Source organism: Microplitis mediator, chromosome 6 (genome assembly GCF_029852145.1).
Source record: "Microplitis mediator isolate UGA2020A chromosome 6, iyMicMedi2.1, whole genome shotgun sequence".
NCBI lineage: Eukaryota > Metazoa > Arthropoda > Insecta > Hymenoptera > Braconidae > Microplitis > Microplitis mediator.
In genome coordinates, this window is record NC_079974.1 from 5,548,817 (window position 1) to 5,570,663 (window position 21,847).

At 30.3% G+C, this 21,847-nt stretch overlaps 1 protein-coding gene and 1 long non-coding RNA gene across 4 annotated transcripts in view; both read right to left on the reverse strand.

Annotated features, from left to right (window-relative positions):
- The window catches only part of LOC130669394 (transcription termination factor 5, mitochondrial), a 32,246-nt gene that overhangs the window by 8,696 nt on the left and 1,703 nt on the right, over positions 1-21,847 (reverse strand). For all 3 annotated transcript variants that reach the window (XM_057472273.1, XM_057472272.1, XM_057472274.1), the window contains exon 3: positions 1,196-1,517. In XM_057472273.1, the coding sequence (XP_057328256.1) occupies positions 1,196-1,517 (322 nt within the window). The remainder of the gene's footprint in view (positions 1-1,195; positions 1,518-21,847) is intronic.
- On the reverse strand, positions 17,594-19,140 carry LOC130669396 (uncharacterized). The gene is made up of 4 exons (XR_008990177.1): positions 18,841-19,140; positions 18,546-18,773; positions 18,020-18,491; positions 17,594-17,950 (listed from the first exon to the last, which is right to left on the reverse strand). It is a non-coding gene; the product is annotated as an uncharacterized LOC130669396 (long non-coding RNA).

Here is a 21,847-nt window from a genome sequence, read left to right on the forward strand (position 1 = left end):
AATTTTTATCTACAGAAAAAAAGCCAACTTGAATCAACAAGAATTTAGTTAATCCAAGAATATGAGTATAAATAAGGAAATTTTTTTGGCTCAAAAATATTTATTCTTGATTCGAGCAAAAACTTCTTCGATAAATTTAAATTTTTAACTCGAGTATAATTGTTGACAATTAAAAAAAAAAAAAAATTTCGCACAGGGATCGACAAATTTTTTGCTTATTTAAAAAAATTTATTTTGACCAAAAAAAAATTTCTTGACCCAAGAAAACTTTTCTTCGGTTCAATGAATTACTGTTTCAGATTAAGAAAATATCGGCCCTTGACCGATCGAAAAGGAACTTTTTCAATGAAAAGTCTATAAATAAATTGAGAAAAATATGGATAGCCGAACTGGTCCGAGGGACGAATTTTGAAGAAATTTTATTTCTTGGTTCAAGATATACTTTTTTTCTGTTTAGACAGAGCCTTCAGATTTATACAGTAATAAATAGATATACATACAGTCCGCGTCACTTGGATAGCCTCACCTATTTTTTTCAAGATCAGATTCTTAATCAATTGCACACCTCAAGCGCGAAAGCGCCGGTGTGCTCTATGATCGCTCTAAATTTTTTCTTCCTTCCGCAAATCACAAAAGTAATAGTTACATCCATCAGGCACATCTAAATTAAATTTCATTTCATCTGAAAAAATTACTCGTAGCCATTTATCTATCCAAGTCATACATTCTTTTACAAATAACAGTCGTGGTGATATGTGTTATTGATTCAAAGCCGATTTTTTTTTTAGATTTCATTCTCTTTAGATGCTTTGCCCGTCTTATCACTCTTGTTACAGTTAAAATAGATGCTGCAGTTCCAACTTCTGCTGCTATTTGCCTCACAGTCTTAATGGTATTAGATGCCGCGCGAATTATCATTCGACGTTTCCTTGGCGTTGTGGCGAATTCCGTCCGACCTTTATAATTTTTTCCGTAGTTTTCATTGTTTTTTACGGAATTATTTATAACTTTAGCACTTCTATTAATTCTTCTAACGAAAAACATATCTTGTTTCGTCTTAAAAAAGTAATATAAAATATACAGATAACTTTATATATCAGCGAGTAAAGAATCAGTTATTGAAAAAAAATAGGTGAGGCTATTCAAGTGACGCGGACTGTATATTTGTGATTGCGAAAAGTACGTTTATCATTACCGTATCAATAGATAACCCAATGTTATAGTGCAGAATATCGAAACATTGTTTCAAACTTGTAAAATTTCTTTTTATTAATTTTTTCCTAATTTTCTTTAGTAACTCAACATTTGAGGCCGGTATTGCTAATCTCCATTGAAGATAATGATGTAAACATTGACTTCGAAACTCAATCACTTCCATATTTTCACTCAACTTTTTTAAAGGAGTGACTTCTGGTGGAGGTTGATGCAAATGACTGTATAAATTTCTGGCAACATCTTCATTTCTTGGAATTTTACTATACGATTTGAATGCCATCATATTTACATTCTGTAGTAGACTAAAGGAAAAATGAATATTATCAAATTGAATTAAAATTTATAATAGTATCAAAATTATTCCATCTACAACAGATCGTTACGATGAATCCATACACGCAGATAATTATTTTAAACTAAGTAAACATTTTCGAGAACCAAATATAATCATTGAAACTGTACAAAGATCTAATGAAATAAATTTATTTGAATAAAGTCCTTCTGACTTAATTTAAGGGGGGAAAAGGGTCTGAGATACAAAAAAAAAAGCATATTTTTGTGATTTTTTTTTTTCAGAGTACCTTCTTTATAACAATTGTTGAAATTTGTGACATTATTGAGCATCATTCCAAAAATATTCTGCTAAATTTTCATAAATAAATATTGAAAAATAAGCCAGTGGTAGTCGGGAAAACCGAGTCACCTCAAAAAAAGGCCATTCGGCGGCCGAAATGGAAGGTAGATTTCTTACTCAATAGATCGCATAAGTTAATTTCGTACATGAATATCTTGTAATACATGTTAGTGTGTTGTCATGGTATGAAATTAGGCTCGTTTTCTAAGATTGAAAGTAAAAAAGGACAACGACTTACTTTCTCGGAGAACTTCAGATAGTTAATTTGACAAAACATTGTATAGATAATATATCAATATAACCTTTACGCAAATAAAGTATTGCTATATTCATAGTCTACAATGTTTATTTAATTTTTAGATTATGACTATAACCTAACAGCATTACTATTAACAAAATATTTTCTTTTAGTGCAAACAAATTAAACGATTATTTCATTATCGACAAGAAAAATTTAACGTAAATAGATTTTAATGTGTAATGCATAAGTTATTAAGACTTAAAACCATAAAAAATGCGCGTTTCTATATTAATAGTATATTACATACCTAGGCCAGTAAAATAAGAAAAGTCTCAGAGCACATGTAATTGTTGGCCGAGGCGAAGCCGAGGCTGACAAACATGTGGTCTGAGGCTTTCTTTTTTACTGGCCAAGGTGCGTATACTATTTTTCTGCTCGACGAAGCCGGAAAGTTGCAACTTCGTTTAGGGCAGCGGCCCGAAAGTTGCCACTTTCCGGCCGGAGGGCAGAAAAAAAAAATTTTCAATGCTTTAAAAGTATCGTAAAACAGTACACTGAGAAAAAAATTTTCTCCTGATAACTAAATTTTAGTTATGAAAATGATTTGATTGCCCATTTCCAATCATATATTTGGTTGTTTTATCTAAATATTTTATAATCCACCAAAAAAACGACTTATTAGAAACTATAAAATATTTAGTAAAGATAATTACGCGTTTAGTAGCAAGCATAAAATCAAATTGATTACCTGTAGAGTTTATAAGGTAGTCATAATGAAATGTATGAGTGATCATTATAGAGAATGAGTTATTAATAATAATTAAATATTATTTTGAAATGAAAGAATATTAATTTAACAGTTCAATAAGTGCATATTTAGAAAAATAATTTATTTCCTTCACAAGTACTTTTTTCGTACTATGACAAAAATTGTTCAGGAAAAATATTAATATTAAACATTAATATCATAGTGTAATACAGGATACCACTAAAATCAATAATTTTCAGAGGATAAGCCGTCCCATGAATGCTTCGAGCTGGCGAATATAAAAACTCTGAAATAAGTATCTTACCAGGGACACCACAAATGGTGGGCGCGATCTAGTGGCGAGCATCGAACTACTCCAGCTTCTGCTGCCTAACACCATAACTTTTAAATCAATAATCATTAATCAATAATCATCAAGTTCAAATATTTATTTATTAACCTCGAACAAATATATAAATTTATTCTAAATGAATATATTTTTTTGTGTCTAATTAATATTTATTAGAGTTAATATAATAATATTTTGCTCTAATATTTGGATTTGTTGGCACTATAAAATAGTTTAGTTGTCCATTAAATAAATATTTTCTTAACTCTACCAAATGATTTTATTATCTTAGAGAGAGAAATATTAATGTCAACCAAATAGAGTCTATTAAATCATTTGTTAAAAATGATAAAATAGATTATATTGATGTAATAAAATTTAGTTGTCCCAAATAATTTTTAGTTTAATAGAATTCAACAAAACCAATTTAATTGTCCAAAAAGAATTTTTTTCTCAGTGTAACAATGTCAAGTTTAAGGTACAGCGTTGTAGCCTATCAAAACATCTTTAAGATACATTAGAAAAAAATTATCTTAAATATTTAGTTTCAGAGTTATACACTGTAAAAAAAATTGTTTGAATTTTCAAAGATTGTATATAACGCAATAAACACATACATTTGTGCTTGAAATTTCATTACTAATTTCATATAGAATTTGAAATACACGTTTTTGAATTTTCAAATTAACACTTTGAATTTTCAAATACTTTTTTTTGAATTTTCAAATAAGTATTATGAAATTTCAAATAGAATTTTTCAAATTCAATATATGTTTTAGAATTTTCAATACTTGCTTTTAAAATTTAAAAATCAAGTATAAATTTTAAGTACGTTTATTAAAATTCATATTTTTTTTCTTAATTTTGAATACCAGCTTGATTATTAAATTACGTATATTAAATTTAAAGCTTTTTTCATTGAAATACAATTCAAATATCTAGTCATGAAAATTCAATTCCTTTTGTATTGTAATTTTCAAATTATTATTAACAGTGTACGAACCTAAATAATTAAAAGATCACAATAAAATATGACTGATTGAATTTGATTATACTGAGAAATGCATGAGTTATCAGGAATAAAAACCATATTTAAAAAACATTCAGGGCTATCAAATTATTGGAAAAAGGAGTCGAAACATAACGTTTAGGGTAAAAAATTTCAACGTATTAAACAAACCTTAAGATACTTTCTACAAAAATCGTCTAAGAGTTTTGAATTCGAAGTTATACAACTCTAACAGAGAATAAAAACTGATTTTTTCGAAAAATCGTTGAAATTTCAAACAGCTATAACTTCTGAACTAATCGTCTGATTAAGTCAATCTTCGAACTTAATCAAGAAAAATAACCCATGGAATATGTGTAGAAAATTTCATTAGGATCTAATAAGATTTCTAACGGCTATCACGATGACCAGACAGTTATAATTATAAGGCATACAGGTACGTTTGAAATATCAAAAGTAAGAAAAGAAATACTTTTAAAATATAAAATAGCTGTGAAATTTACAGGTTATATTCTCCACAATAAAATACAACTGACGAAACTGGATTATAATGGGACATGCATGAGTTATGTGGAATAAAAACCATCTTTTCAACATTTTTTGATTCCATTAAAATTTTCAAGGCTATCAAATTATTAGAAGAAATGGTCAAAACATTAAGTATAAGGTCTTAAATGAAAGCTTATTAGACAAGCTTTCAGATACTTTTTACGGAAATTGTCTATGATTCTTAGTTTTAAAATTATATGAACTTGAAAGTGGATAAAAATTGATTTTTTTCGAAATATCATGGAAATTTTAAAAATCCATAACTCCCAAACTAATCGAACGGTTAAACCATTTTTCAACTTAACCCTGATAATTGCCTACAGAATAAGTGTAGAAAATTTCATTAGGATCTGATAAGAATTGTAGACGCAATTGTGTCCTCAAGACTGCGTTATATCCCATATATGTGTATATAAATATATACTTGAATATATATATATATATACATACACATATAAATTTTTTGAACCCTACTCAACTAATTATGATAGGTTGTGACAAAATTACTTGAAAAATCGACCATGAGGACAAATACAATAGTTAGATTTTAGAAAAATCTACCGAAAAAGTCTACACGCGGTAGTCAGGATAACTCATGACTACTTCATCTGAAATCAAAAAACCAAAAAGATTTTTTCAGTACATAAGTTTATCTTGGATTTGAACGAAGGATTATTCTAACTTCCCGCTAAGAAAATTGAAAATTTGCAAAAATTCAGGAAGAATTGGTTTCAGTCCGATTTTCGAATATCGAATTTCTATCAGATCTTGACGTTTTGAGTTTTTAAGAAGCTATTCTGACTAATTTCACGATGATGTCCAAGTGTATGTATGTGTACATACGTACGTATGTAACTTTTGAACGGATGAACCGATTTTGATCGTCAAGGTGTCATTCGAAAAATTGAGCTTGATCGGTAAGGTGCGTTCGGAGATATTCCAAAAATAAAATTTTTTCAGAAATGTTTTTTTTTGAAATCTTTTAGTGTGCTCGGTGGATTGATTCCAAAATCTAATCAACTCTAAAACTTCATAAGCCGCTTCGAATGCCACCTCAACCATCAAAATCGGTCAATTCGATTGAAAGATATCGTTGGAGAAAAAATGGTAAAAAACGTTTTTTTTCGAAAACAACGGCATACAAAAGTATTTTCGAGCTCGAAGAGCTCGGAAATGTATTCACAACAATATTTTCGAGCTCAAGGAGCTCGAAAGTAGCGGGAAGTTTTAGGGCTGGCCCGCAGGGTCAACCGATAGACCGATTTTTTTTGAAAATTTTCAATTTTTTTAGCGGGAAGTTAAAAAACTTAACTAGATCTTATATACTGATCTAATGTATGAGGACATTACTGTAGTGGATTAAATATATTTTCATTGACGAAAAAATCCCGATGATTGCTGGGCGAGATCCTTCATAAAAGATGTATGACGTTGACGTTGTCAATTTGTTTATTATAAACAATTCATAATCTAATGTAACTTATTAATCTCATTCATTTGACGTAAGTGCGAGGCCATTTTTCCGATAATTTTATCATAAAGTTCAAAAGTGGCTAGAATACAATTATATAAATACCAGTTCAACTTAACGATATCATTAGTTTGAGATAACAGATAAGCGAAACTTATTAAAAATGTCGAAGCTCATTATTTTAATATTTTTGGTTGCATTGTTTGCTTTTGGAGCAAATGCTTGTCAAGATGAGGGTCAGCCCGTAAGTTATAATTAATATATACAATTTATGTATACATTTCGCGTTGCAGTTGCCATAAGGGCGTAGAAAAATTTCGTTTTGTACCAAACGATGTACTTTTTTTATCAAAAATTATAAAAATATAAATTTAACTAATTTTGAATTTTCATACCCGCATATGATTTCCGGAATAAGTACCGGGAACCATAAGAACTTTTAAAAAAAATTTTTTTTTCTCGAATTATTGTAGTTATCATCTAGTAGCACAATAAAATAAAAAAGAAAATCTTTTCGATTTTTTTTTTTTTTTTCAAAATTGAAAAAACAATTGTCAAAAAAAGATTTTTTTTTAATACAATAATTTTTCTACTTAGACGTAAAAAAATGAATTAGTAACAATTTTTTTTCATTTTGGATTTTTCTTTATACGCCCTTATGGCTCCTGATACCGACCCCAGAAGCCACAAGGGCGTAAAAAAAATTCAAAATTAGTGGAATTTGCATTTTTATACTTTCAGATAAAAAATGCATCGTTAGGCAAAAAACAACAAAAAAATTTATACGTCCATATGGTTTCCGGGTGCCACAAAGACATATCTATCTGCCCTTATGGCACCTGCAACTCGGTATACAAGTACGACTAAATGGTTGTTATATATATTATATTTCAGTGTGCAGGGACTGCATGTTGCAGTGGGCTACAATGCACGATGAATTATTATGACGAATTTACATGTTCCCGCTAACACAATTCGATAGGCCGGAAAATAGTTTCAACTTGAAATAAAATTATTTTTCAACATTATCAAAGTTATATTGAGCTGATACTTTTAAATGATCTACTTATTTATTCTACTACAACCACTCGGTTTTATGAAATATAAAGAGTAATTTAGTTAACATTTTTGATTATTTGTAAAAAAAAAATAATGATTTCGTACTATTTTTATTAGAATTACATAATTTTTTAAATAAAACTTATTAAATTGAATCGACTATTTATCAAGAACCCAGTTATTAAAAATGCCATTTATTTAAAAAATTTATGACTTATTTTTTAATTAAATTAATTTTTATAAGTAAAGTTATAAAATTGCGGTTGTTCATTCAAAATAATACCCGTATGAAAAAACCATATACTGTCGATAATATATAAAAAATATATGGTAACTAACTGAACATATATGGCGGCAAAATAATTAATATTGATTAATATATGATTTATTGTAAGGGTTGGCCCTTGCTTCCCCGTACTAAGAAGTTCGGACCATCCTTCGATAGAAAATTGAGTATTTGAAATTTTCGGGTTCAGAAATGTCTGACGTAGCTGAGTACGCAGCTCGATTTGGAATAGGGGAAAGGTTGTTAAAATAATATAACAATGACTCTAAATTTAATTGTGGCTCCTTTATTATAAATAAATAATTACTTGTCTAATATATACACTTAATACTAAATTTAATCATAATTAATAATTAATAATCGAGAGTTTTACAACGTAGTTTTACTACGCATGCGCCGCTTCCATCTCACCGGGATACCAGTCCCAACTTTATTAATATAAATTTTTCTCGGTAATTTAATTATAATAATTATTCCCGAGTCTTTTATTTAATTTAAACAAATAAAGGAATTTAACGTTGTCGAGGGAAAATCCTGACAACTAAATTTTACCGATAATAACTTCTCGCATGCACAGAGAATAGAAAGTAATTTTGACAAATTTAATATAAGAATTTAGAATCAAAAGACGATAAATAAATGAGGGGATCTCCTCCACGTGTTTGACGAATATAAAATAATATTAATTTCAAAACCTTGATCCTGAAGAACTTACATCAACCTGTCCCAGGTGTCGAGGTGCGTTGGACATCTTAGTGGACAACAGCAGGATCTTTTCCTTTCAAATGATGGATAACACTTGACGTGAAACTCAATGGAAAAATATCACTCAAGATTTGTGGCGTCTGCCTGAATGTTAGACTGTAAAATGTTTAGTGTTGGAAAGATTTGAGCGACTGCTCGGTTCGACCAGTGAACGATAATTAATTTTCGGTTGTGTCGTCTGGCGACGAGGTGTCCAGTTTACCCCTACCTTCGCGCCGTTAAACCAAATTCGACGCAAGGGCGGGTGCGCAGATTAAAAGGGCGCGAAATTTAATTTTTGCTGACCTGGCAGTCGAACACCAGGTCACCCCGTTACAACCCCCGTCACCAGACTGACGTTAGGTCAGGAAAAATTGAATTTATGGATAAACCTTGGTTGGATTAGTTCGTCCTTTTATTCCAGAAAAAACATAAATAGTTTATTTTGTCCTCAAATTCCTTCGCGGAATTTTGAGATCTGGAACATAATGTTTGCCAAGGGTTTTCCCTTTATCGTCTTTTAAAATCACAATTAACGGACTAATTATCTGATCTACTATAGCGGGTCCCAAAAATTTGCATGCTAAACTCGCGCTATATTTATCTACCTTTTTACTGAGCTTTCTATTAGGATAATAAGCTTGATCTCCTATCTTAAGAGTAGGAAGATCCTTAATGCCGTGATCATGATATCGAGCCTGTTTCTCGCTCTCTTTCCTCATGATATCCTCAACTTTATGTCGCAACTGGTCTAAACGATTTACTCTCGCGCGCCAAGCTAGATTTTCGGGCTCTAAGTCGTCAATCTCGAGGTTAGAAATTTTTCCCGATGACCTGGGCAGGTGACGTTGGTACACTGGAGGGTTGTTCTTCTTCAAGATCGGACTCCAATCCTGAGTCTCGTTCATCCTCCCACGGTTCATCTGGTTCTTCTGGATCTATTAATGGTTCCAATCCACACAAATAGGGCGTGCCCTCGATATTAATAGCACTTGGTTCTTCATTTTCATCGGTACCGACTGAAGAAATTTCGATATCATGTGCACTCATCGGCGTATCTTCAAATAATTTTATTAAATTTTTAACCACCACTGAACTCTCTGTAGATGATAAATTATTAATATTTAAAAGATCAGAATAATTTAAATTTAATCCAGTAGACTTGAAGGTCTCTGGCACAGTATGGTCATCTGGGGACCGTTCTTCTTCGCCTAAGACTTCCCCTAGATGTACCTCGTCATTAATTAAAATAGGTAAATCCTCGAAAACACTAAAACCATTAACGTTTTCAAATAAATTACAAAAACTACTAAAACAAGTTTCTGAGGATTCGGAATTATCATTTCCATTAAAATTACTAAAATTATTTACACAAAACTGATTTTTATCAGCAACAAAATTATCATTACTACTAAAATTACTATTTACAAGAGCCTGTTCGATAACAGAACTCGTTTCAATAGAATTATTCATATTATTTACAATAGGCTTGGCCTTAATTTTACCAGCTTTACCACTCATTTTTTTATCGGTTTTATTTTCAAAGAACTTTTTTGAACGTTTCACTACGGAAAATTTTACCACGTTTGATGAGTCCTTCATTTCTAAACAACAGGGGACGTGATTATCATCGTCTGCCCTTAAATTTAAATCTTCACCTTTTTGAGGGACGTGAGTATCAACGCCAACCTCATTATCAACACCATTTTGTACACTGGGGACGTGAGTATCATCGCCAACCCATATATTATTAATGTTTACCGCTTCAAGAGTTTGGAGGGTGTGAAAGTCATCGCCAACCCCTTCTACAACAATTTCATTATATTGGGGGGCGTGAAAATCATCGCCAACCCCACCAAACAAATTTTTATTAACCTGAGTGACGTGAATATCATCGCCATCCTCAGCTAAAAATCTCATTTTAAATCTTTGGTACCTTCTCATACTCCCTGGACTCATCTTTCGTTTTCTTTTTCGGATTCCCGAACTTTTTACGCCCCTTCTCCTGGGGAACCACCAGGAAAAGGGCGTGGCCCATTTAAATGAACATTTTGATTATTATTATTATTATTACTACTTGGTAAAGCTGGGAAATTTTGTGAAATTAATTGTCCCGGATTACGATCAAAATTATTATTATTATGATTATTATTTCGCGGATGGTTATTAAAATTATTATTATTATAATTATTATTTCGCGGATAATTATTAAAATTATTATTATTATTATTTGCAGGACCATTATTATTATTATTAGGTCTCACTAAATTTTGACGCTGGAAATTATTAGGATTTCGAGATCCATTTCCAGGCGGGAAACCTTGGATTGCAAAGCAATCCTGTCTGAGGTGGCCAATTTTATTGCAGTATGTGCATATGTCAACTCTCGGGTTAATACATTCCCTGAACCTGTGGCCATTCTGACCACAGTTATGGCAGGGGAATGTATTAGGATTGACCTGAGGTCTTAAAGAATTATTGCGAGTTCCTTGACCGAAACTTGGTCTCGAGTAATTATTTCTGACCCCAGTGTTTTGGCGATAAGAATATGGATAATTTATCGTAGGTTGGGACGGTTGTTGGTTCAAAGGTGGAACAAAATATTGTTGGGGGGCTTCCCCTGTACTCAACAAAAATTGAGGTTTGGTGGTAGTTGAACTACCAACTGAAGCACAAACAACAAAACCACCATTGGAATTTTCTTTAACCTCCTCGATGACTAGAGGTTGTTTTAACGACCCAGTATCTATACAAATTTCAGTACCAGCCAATTCCTGAAGAGCTAGGAGCCTGGATTTCTCCTTGGGCTTGGGTACTGATTTATTGAAAGTTTCAGAAGATGATGATCTGAACAACCGCTTACTCTCTTCCATTGACTGTGTGGCTTCATGTAGAACCGTCAAAAAAGAATCATAATCATGAACTGATCTCGCGAATACCAACACTCTCAATTCATTTGGTAAGTGATTTTGAATGCAAGTAATCTGTTCTTGCTCAGATGGAGGTGAGCGCATTTCAAAATATTTTCGTTGCATTCTGAAAGTGAAATCCACCATGGATTCACCCTCAGCCGGCTTCATATGTACTATTTCCATTAGTATTTGGGTGTCGGTTTTGAATGAGCCAAATGCACGCAGGAATTCCCTTTTGAAATGCTGATAATCAGTCCAGCGTAGGAAGTTGATGTCAAACCACTGAGCAGCTTTACCTTCCAATAGGTAACTCATTATTCGAGTCGCGTCAGATTCTGCCCAACCTTCTCGATACATTCTGGCCTCTACTGCAGCGATAAATCCATTTGCGGATAAGTCTGCCTGTGGATATCTCAATGTCCACAGCTTGAGGTGTTGCCTTATATCGCGCCATTTTCTTTCGTCTTGATTGTTATATTCTCTTGGCGAGAATGTCTCGGGACCATTCCCCCGAATTGATTGGCCAAACATAGGGTTTCCCGTAAACCTATTATTAAAATTATTATTATTAAAGTTTCGAGAAGTTGTGTCAATATAATCCTCCGGAAAAAACTCGTCTGGAAGGTTGTTTTCATAATTTCGAGGATCATTCATTATATTCTGACATTGTGGAGCGGGTATGGCTGCACGACACCCCCCGTCACCAAAACTGTTGGCCATCTGGTGAACAGTTTGAGGTACAGAAGGAGCAGCCCCAGTTTGATTATTTATTGAGAACCGTTGAAGAAGGTTCATGACCTCACTCATTGTCATAGTCGGTTCACCACCTGTTGGGACCGGTACTGGAGCAGGGCCAGGTAAAGAAGCGGAACCCGGGGCCAACACGGCCTGAACGCGACTAGCATTTTCATTTATAGGGTGATTTCCCTGGTTAAGGATCGGATTCAATAATAAACTCCTTACTGGTAATTGATTTTCGTCTAAATTCTCTCTCTGATCTGAATTATTCTGGTTCGAATTCGAATTCATACCCAAATTTTCCGGACTATGACTATTTGAATTTAAATTTAAATTTTGATTTAGATTTTGATTTAAATTTAAATTTTGACTTTGATTTAAATTTGACTTTAGATTTTGATTTAAATTTTGACTTTGATTTAAATTTGAATTTGGAATCTGATTTGAATTTAAATTTTGATTTTGATTTTGTCGGTTTTCTATTGAATTTAAATTTGAATTTGGGATAACAATTAAATTTGAATTTACATTTGAATGTGAATTCGGATTTGAATTCGAATTAGAGAGTTGGTTTGAGTTTATATTCGGAGTAGTACTATTTAGCGTGTTCATATTACCCGTGCTGTTGGATGTAGGGATAACCCCAGTAGACGACATTATCGGGTGTATCCCGGAGCTAATCACCGTAGTTGTAGGCCTTGTTGTTGTAGCCGTTGTTACTCTTGTCAACGTTACTGTTCTTGTTGTCGACGGTGCTGGTGGTGAGTGTGTGACTCTTGGTGGTGGTGTCACCATAATCTGTATGTCGTCATCTCTTTGGCTATTCGACCTCAGCAATCGTTTACTATTTTGACTAGTACTTGACATCTTGTTGATCTTCAGGTTTTGTATGTCACTCGCACAATATGAACACTAATCACTTTCTCACAATAAAAGATTATTAGTTTAAGTAAAAGAAAATTTTACCGATGCTCAACGAAAGGATAATCCCTTATTGACACTCTCGAATTTTATTTATTAAGCCTAAGTCCTAAGACTTTATTTATTTCGGCTTATTATAAATATGACAAACTTAATTTATATAATTATCGTAATCCGTCACAATACTTTATGTATTTTACTTTTATTTATCTATCCGGTAATTTCAATTTTATTTCTATTTGTAAATTACACTACAGGATTAGTTGAATTTACTTAAATATTTTATTACAAAGTTTTTCAGCAAATAATTTATTTCTTTTATAATTTCAGTTTAAGCGATGATAAATTTTCACGTTAAAATTTATCATTAAAATAGAATTCAAAGTTTTAAGCTTGATTCTTATCCTGTAGCGTCAATTTATTTTTATTTCCGGCCGAGAAATGAGTCATACAGGCTAGACGGTATTATTTTTCCCGCGCTTTTTTCTCTAGATTTTATAAGTGAAATTTCACGACCAAAATTTAAGCAACGATTTCTATTATAAATTTTATATAAATGATTGACGATTTCCGACAAATTTATGGCAAGATTTTTGTTCAAGATCTTTATAACACGTTTAATTAATTGAGGATTTGATCCTTATTTGTCAAACACGTTTTTAGGAGAGTAATTTCCCTTGAAAAAAAAATTTTTCAAATTTTAAATTTTCAAATTTTTGATTTTCAAATTTTCATTTTCAAATTTTAATTTTTTAAATTTTCCCACTATCCAAATCTATCAGACATTTGCAACTAAACGTTGGGCGCCATTGTAAGGGTTGGCCCTTGCTTCCCCGTACTAAGAAGTTCGGACCATCCTTCGATAGAAAATTGAGTATTTGAAATTTTCGGGTTCAGAAATGTCTGACGTAGCTGAGTACGCAGCTCGATTTGGAATAGGGGAAAGGTTGTTAAAATAATATAACAATGACTCTAAATTTAATTGTGGCTCCTTTATTATAAATAAATAATTACTTGTCTAATATATACACTTAATACTAAATTTAATCATAATTAATAATTAATAATCGAGAGTTTTACAACGTAGTTTTACTACGCATGCGCCGCTTCCATCTCACCGGGATACCAGTCCCAACTTTATTAATATAAATTTTTCTCGGTAATTTAATTATAATAATTATTCCCGAGTCTTTTATTTAATTTAAACAAATAAAGGAATTTAACGTTGTCGAGGGAAAATCCTGACAACTAAATTTTACCGATAATAACTTCTCGCATGCACAGAGAATAGAAAGTAATTTTGACAAATTTAATATAAGAATTTAGAATCAAAAGACGATAAATAAATGAGGGGATCTCCTCCACGTGTTTGACGAATATAAAATAATATTAATTTCAAAACCTTGATCCTGAAGAACTTACATCAACCTGTCCCAGGTGTCGAGGTGCGTTGGACATCTTAGTGGACAACAGCAGGATCTTTTCCTTTCAAATGATGGATAACACTTGACGTGAAACTCAATGGAAAAATATCACTCAAGATTTGTGGCGTCTGCCTGAATGTTAGACTGTAAAATGTTTAGTGTTGGAAAGATTTGAGCGACTGCTCGGTTCGACCAGTGAACGATAATTAATTTTCGGTTGTGTCGTCTGGCGACGAGGTGTCCAGTTTACCCCTACCTTCGCGCCGTTAAACCAAATTCGACGCAAGGGCGGGTGCGCAGATTAAAAGGGCGCGAAATTTAATTTTTGCTGACCTGGCAGTCGAACACCAGGTCACCCCGTTACATTATCATATATAATAATTTATACGTTTAATATTATAATAATCCATATCATTTATAATATATGTGATTATATACATGTGATATTGTATCAAAAATTATATGTCCGCTTTATATATTAATTTATAACGTAAAATATATGTTTCATCTTATAAATTAATTTATAATTTCAATATTATTATAATCCATATAATTCATAATATATGTAATTGTATACATTTGATATTACATCTCAAATTACATTCTCGTTTTATATATAAACTTATAATTTCAATATTATAATAATTTTGATATTATCATACATAAATAATGTAAAAAATACACTCATACCAAAAATAAAAGGAACAAAAAAATTTTAGAAATTTTAGTGATTTTTGCAAGACTGTAACTTCATGAAAAATAATCGTATCAAGATTTACAAAAAAGCATTTTACAGCTCTTGAAATCTCTAGTTTTATGTTTGTGCAAATATATATGAACATATATCTATATAAATATATATTTACATACATTTATACAAATATATGTGAACATATATTTATATAATTATATATTTACACGTATAAATATTATGTCAGTCATATAATTAAATCATATGTCTTATCATATAACTTAAAGTATAGTATAAAATATTATAAGCAATATTTATAAGTTAGCATATAAAAAAATATATTACCGATATATATGTTGCAAATTATAAAATCATATAATATTTCGGCAAAATTTTGTATATGGCTCCATATATGACTTCTTATAATTCCATATAATTTATCATATATTTTGAATTATACTGAAGCTCATATATTGCTTTTTCATACGGGTAACAAACTAAAAAATATATCAATTGTTAGTTGTAAATAACATTAATTGGAAAATTAAAATATTTATTAATTAAAACTTCTGACTGATTTCAAGACTTTCGGAAAAAACTGAAAAAAAAAATTTTTTTCAAATATTTTTTTTTTTTCAAGAAAATTGATTTTTTCAACATTTTTTTTCCTTATCATCTTCGGAATGATTTTGATGTGAAGAAACTCTAGAACAGTGCATGATAAAAAATTTTGAAGGCCAGATCTGAAAACGAGAAACTCGAAGCTACAATTTGCTTTTTTTTTCTTTGCTGTACGACCATTTTCCTCTGAGTTACAGCATGTTGAAAATTGCTAAAAAATTTACAATTTTTTTATATCCCTTAATTTCTGTTAGTAGTGTATGTGAGTATGTACGTACGTACGTACGAAATAGCTGTAACTTTGAACGGATGCACCGATTTTGATCGTCAAGGTGTCATTCGAAAAATTGAGCTTGATCGGTCGGGTGCGTTCGGAGATATTCCAAAAATAAAATTTTTTCAAAAATGGTTTTTTTGGATAACTTGTAATGTGCTCGATGGATTGATTCCAAAATCTAATCAGCTCTAAAACTTCATAAGCCGCGTCGAATGCCACCTCAAACATCAAAACCAGTTCATTCGTTCAAGAGAAACCGTTAACGAAAGAATTTTAAAAAATCGGTCTATCGGTTGACCCTGCGGGCCAGCCCCAAAACTTTCCGCTGTTTTCGAGCTAAAGGACCTCGAAAACATCATTGTGAATACATTTTCGAGCTCTTTGAGCTCGAAAATACTTTTGTCTGCCGTTGTTTTCGAAAAAAACCGTTTTTTACCATTTTTTCTCTAACGATATCTCTTAATCGAATTGACCGATTGAGACGGTTGAGGTGGCGATCGACGCGTTTTATTGAGTTCTAGAGCTGATTAGATCTTGAAGCCGATCGTATGTCGTTGCTGAGAAATCAATAAAAAACTAAAAAAAAAAAATTTTTTTTTCGTAATTCGTCAATATTTTCGAGTCTACTTGATCAAATGATTTGATATTTTCAGGAAAGTTGATGGCCAACAAGCTCTTTCGATTGCCGCTTTAACCATTCAAATTGGTTCATTAGTTAAATTGTTATAAAAAGTTTACACACACACACACACACACACACACACACATACAGACACTCGGACATTATTCTGAAAATTGTCAGAATAGTTTCCTGTAACCTTTAAATGCCGACATCTGATAAAAACTCGATTTTTACAAATGGGGTAAAAACAATAACTTCCTGAATCTTTCGAAAATCATTGATTTTCATAGCGGGAAGTTAAAAGATTATTAAATTATGAATCTTTTCTTCATCAGAGTGACCAAAGTTTTATTATATATTACCAAAAAAAATTCTAAAATTTTTATTTTAATATAATGGAAGCCAGAACGTAACATTCTATTTATTTTTTAATTAAACAAAAGGAGCAATTTTTGGTAAAAATCAGTTTTTTGATTGCACCTTTATAAAAATGAATACTTTGTTTATTCCTTCGTTCAAATCCAAGATAAACTTATGTACTGAAAAAATTTTTTTGGTTTTTTGATTTCAGATGAAGCAGTCATGAGTTATCCTGCCTGCGGCATGGAGACTTTTTAAGGTGACTCGTCTCTCCTCACTATCACTGGCTTATTTTTCAATATATTTTTATGAAAATTTAGCAGAATATTCTTGGAATGATGCTTTATAATGTCACAAATTTTAAGAATCGTAATAAAGAAGGTACTCTGAATGCACTTCTTCAATTCCTTTTTAGGTAGATTTTTTAAAAAATCTAGGTATTGTATTTGTCCTCATGGTCGATTTTTCAAGGAATTTTGTCATAACCTATCATAATTAGTTGAGTAGAGTTCGAAAATACCATTCGTTGAAAAATTTATATATGTATGTATATATATATATATATATATATATATATATATATATATATATATATATATATATATTAATATATATATATATATATATATATATATGTAATAGAACCAAGTTTTGAGAACACGATTGCGCCTAGAATCCTTATCGGATCCTAATGAAATTTTTCACACTTATTCTATGGGCGATTATCACGGTTAAGTTCGAAGATGGGCTAAATCGTTAGATTAGTTTAGAAGTTATGACTGTTTGAATTTTTAACGATTTTTCAAAAAAATCAGTTTTTAATCACTTTTAAGTCCATATAACTTTAAAACAAAAACTCGTAGATAATTTCTGTAAAAAGTATTTTAAAGTTTGACTAATAAGCTTTAATTTATGACCTTAACCTTTATATTTTGACCATTTCTTCCAATAATTTAATAGCCTTGAAAATTTTAATGGAATCAAAAAACGTTAAAAATATGGTTTTCAATCCACATAACTTATGCTTGTCCCATTATAATCCGGTTTTGTCAGTTGTATTTTATTGTGCACAAAATAACCTGTAAATTTCACTGCTATTTTATATTTTAAAAGTATTTCTTTTATTATTTATGATGTATCGAATGTACCTCTAATCCCTATGATTATCACTGGTATTGTCATTACGATAGCACCCACAGTACTTATCGGATCTTAATGAATTTTTTTACACTTATTCTATAGGCGATTACCTTGATCAAGTTCAAAGATGCCCTGAATCGTTGGAATAGTCTTAAAATTATGGCTGTTTGAAATTTTCATGATTTTTCGTAAAAATCAGTTTTTAATCACTGCTAAAGTTCATATAACTTCAAAACTAACATTCATAGACAATTTTCCTGAAAAGTTTTTGAAAGCTTGTCTAATAATCTTTAATTTATGACCTTAAACGATATATTTTGACTATTTCTTCCAATAATTTGATAGCCTTGAAATTTTAAATGAAATTAAAAAATGTTGGAAATATGGTTGTTTATTCCACATAACTTAAGCATTTCCCATTCTAATTCAATTTCATCAGTTGTATTTCATTGTGAAGAAAATAACCTGTAAATTTCACTGCTATTTTATATTTTAAAAGGATTTCTTTTATCACTTATGTTGTTTCAAACGTACCTGTACGTCCTATAATTATAACTGGTATGCCATCGTAATAGCGATTACAATTATGATCATATTAATTAAATTTTCTATATACTTTGTTTACGTGAAGGTTAGTTTGGTACATTACCTATATAATGTTTTGTCAAATCAACTATCTGAAGTTCTCTATCGAAAATAGTCGTTGTCTTTTTTTACTCTCACTCTTAGAAAACGAGCCTAATTTCATATCATGACTATACACTAACATGTATCACAAGATAAGTATGTATGTATGAAACTTTTTATATAGATTAATTGGAAAATTTACCTTCCATTTCGGCTGCCGAATGGCCTTTTTTTTATATCAAGAAATAATTGCTTTATCATAGTGACCACAGATTTCTGAAACTGAAATTCCCTGACTTTTCCAGGTATTCCAGTCAAATAATTTAAAAATTCCCTGACTATATGCAGTTCTGTTAAATCCTTGGGAATATTTATTTAATTCAACATAAAGTGGTATAAGTCGGTTCAATAAATAATCAATCATTGTTGTTAAATGAAACTTCATTTCATTATTTGTGAATGGTCATAGGTTTTTTTTATTTATTAAAGGAATAATTTTTTATTTTTGATTTTAAATCTTTTTTTTTTATTACTTACTCTGTAATAAAATATAAATAAACTTTTCCTTTTCTCTAGAATAAATTTCATAAATAAGAACGTTTTATAGAATATTGATAAAATATTAAATGAAGTACGCGAATAAAAAATATAGTGAAACTTATTAGTTCAATACTTATGTATACTTTTAATGTTTTTGGTTTTTTAACTTGTCAATATGCATGTTAATAGCTTGAAGATCCTGGCGATTGGGTTCTACTACGACTTCATTTTCTAATAGCTTTTTAAATTTTAACTGCTTCATTTTTTCGCTATTGGAATCTATTTCTATTAAATTTTTTTCAAGATAATTTTACCATTGCATTCGCGCCGCGCCACTTTTAAAACAGTTTTGACAGAAAGAAGAAATACAATGGTAAATTCACAGGGAGGTGGACAATAAAACAAAATTAGAATTTAATTTTGACCATATATTGGACGTTTCGTCCCTTTATTGGGACTTCTTCAGCAACTTGATCATATAAATTCTATCGTCTACTAGATGTTATTGAGACATACGTAATTCTTAATAATATAAAAATAATTAGCATTATTTAATATTTTACTTACAGTAAAAAATAACAAAAAGCGAAATAAAGATAAACTACAATTTATGTGTCACATTGATTCATCTAGTAGACGATAGAATTTATATGATCAAGTTGCTGAAGAAGTCCCAATAAAGGGACGAAACGTCCAATATATGGTCAAAATTAAATTCTAATTTTTTTTTATTGTCCACCTCCCTGTGAATTTACCATTGTATTAAGTTGATCTGGACACGATTTTAAATTAATATAGAAAAATTAAATTTTTTGGATTTTTTCATTAAAAAAAAAAAAAAAAAAAAAAAGAAATTAAGAATTTTTCCAGCTTTGTGACGAAATTTCCTGATTTTTCCAGTATATTTATAACTCCCTGACATTTCCAGGTTTTCCAGAAATGTGGCCACCATGTTTATTGAAGTTTTTAATTGAATCGTTTATTTGAGAAACCCCATAAGTCAAGAAAACAAAATTTTTCAGGAAACACAAAAAACATTTTTTTGGAGAAACTTGACATGAAAATAATAAATAAATAATTGAATACAATAATTTTAGCGTCTTTGAAAAAGATTCCAACAAGATCAATTTAATTTTTTAACTGAAACTACTTAAAAAAATTATTTAAAGTTGATTAGCTTATGGGGTTTCTCAACCAAACGGAAAAAAAGTTATAAAATCATTGTTTTTTTAAATATTTCCACTCAAATCATTTATTACACTGATAAAATGAAGTATTCAATATGTATTTGAACTCTAAAACTCAGAAATTATAAAAAATTATAATAAATTTAAACATTTTAATTAGTCATATAACAGTCAACAATAAAACAATATTTGAAATTAATTTCCCAAAAAGCGCGAATTTTAAATAAAAAAAAAAAAAAAATTATTTCTGCAAAACTAAAACTGCATATTAGACTGATTCAAAAAAATCGAATAATTTTTTTTTTCTTCACTATATCGAAAATATTGTTGGAAATGACGAAAAAAAAACCCTGTGATAGTTTGAGCTCTTAATATTAATATAAACAACTGTCGCATCGCGATTTTCTATTTCCCGTTTAAATAACATGGGAAAATTTATTTTTTAAGCTTTGGAATTTTGTAGCTCACGGTGGAACCAATACTTTTGAATGTTCAAGACATATTCTTATGGGAAATTTGACGCTCTACAAAAAAGGTCTCTTATAATTTTTCGATATTTTTATTTTTTCAAAAGTAATTCGAAGTTAAAATTAGATTGACGATAGATTTTCACATTTTTTAAATTTTTTGACGCAACCATCAACTTTATCCGAAAATTTTAGAGGACATTTTTTGTAGAGCATTTTATTTCCTACAACTTATCTCAGAGACAATTTTCGATATTTCTCATAAGTCGTATGTTATTTGCAATTAACTGAAAATTTTCTTAAAAAATCTAAATTTTGTTGCTTAAAATTAATTATATTAAATTTTCAGTTAATTGCGAATAACCTACGACTTATGAGAAATATCGAAAATTTTCTCTGAGATGAGTTGTAAGAAATAAAATGCTCTACAAAAAATGTCCTCTAAAATTTTCGGATAAAGTTGATGGTTGCCTCAAAAATTTTAAAAAATGTAAAAATTTATCGTCAATCTAACTTTAACTTCGAATTACTTTGGAAGAAATAAAAATATCGAAAAATTATAAGAGACCGTTTTTGTAGAGCGTCAAATTTCCCATAAGAATATGTCTTGAACATTCAAAAGTTTTAGTCCCACCGAGAGCTACAAAATTCCAAAGCTTAAAAAATAAATTTTTCCTAAATATTAATATTAAGAGCTCAAACTTTCACAGTATTTTTTTTTCGTCATTTCCAAAAATATTTTCGATAGAATGAAGAAAAAAAAAATTAGTCGATTTTTTTGAATCAGTCTACTGCATATGTTTATTTAAGTCATTGACTTATGGGGTTCCTCAATTAAATGAAATTGCTGTCATCCCGTTAATTTTTTTTAACCGCTGATTTGATGCATATTTCGATTGATTTCTGTGGAGGAACATCCAAAGAACCCAAAAATGCAAAAAAACCCAATTTCGTAAAAAACATGACTTATGGGGTTTCTCAAATAAACGATTCAATTGTAATAAATTTGAGAATG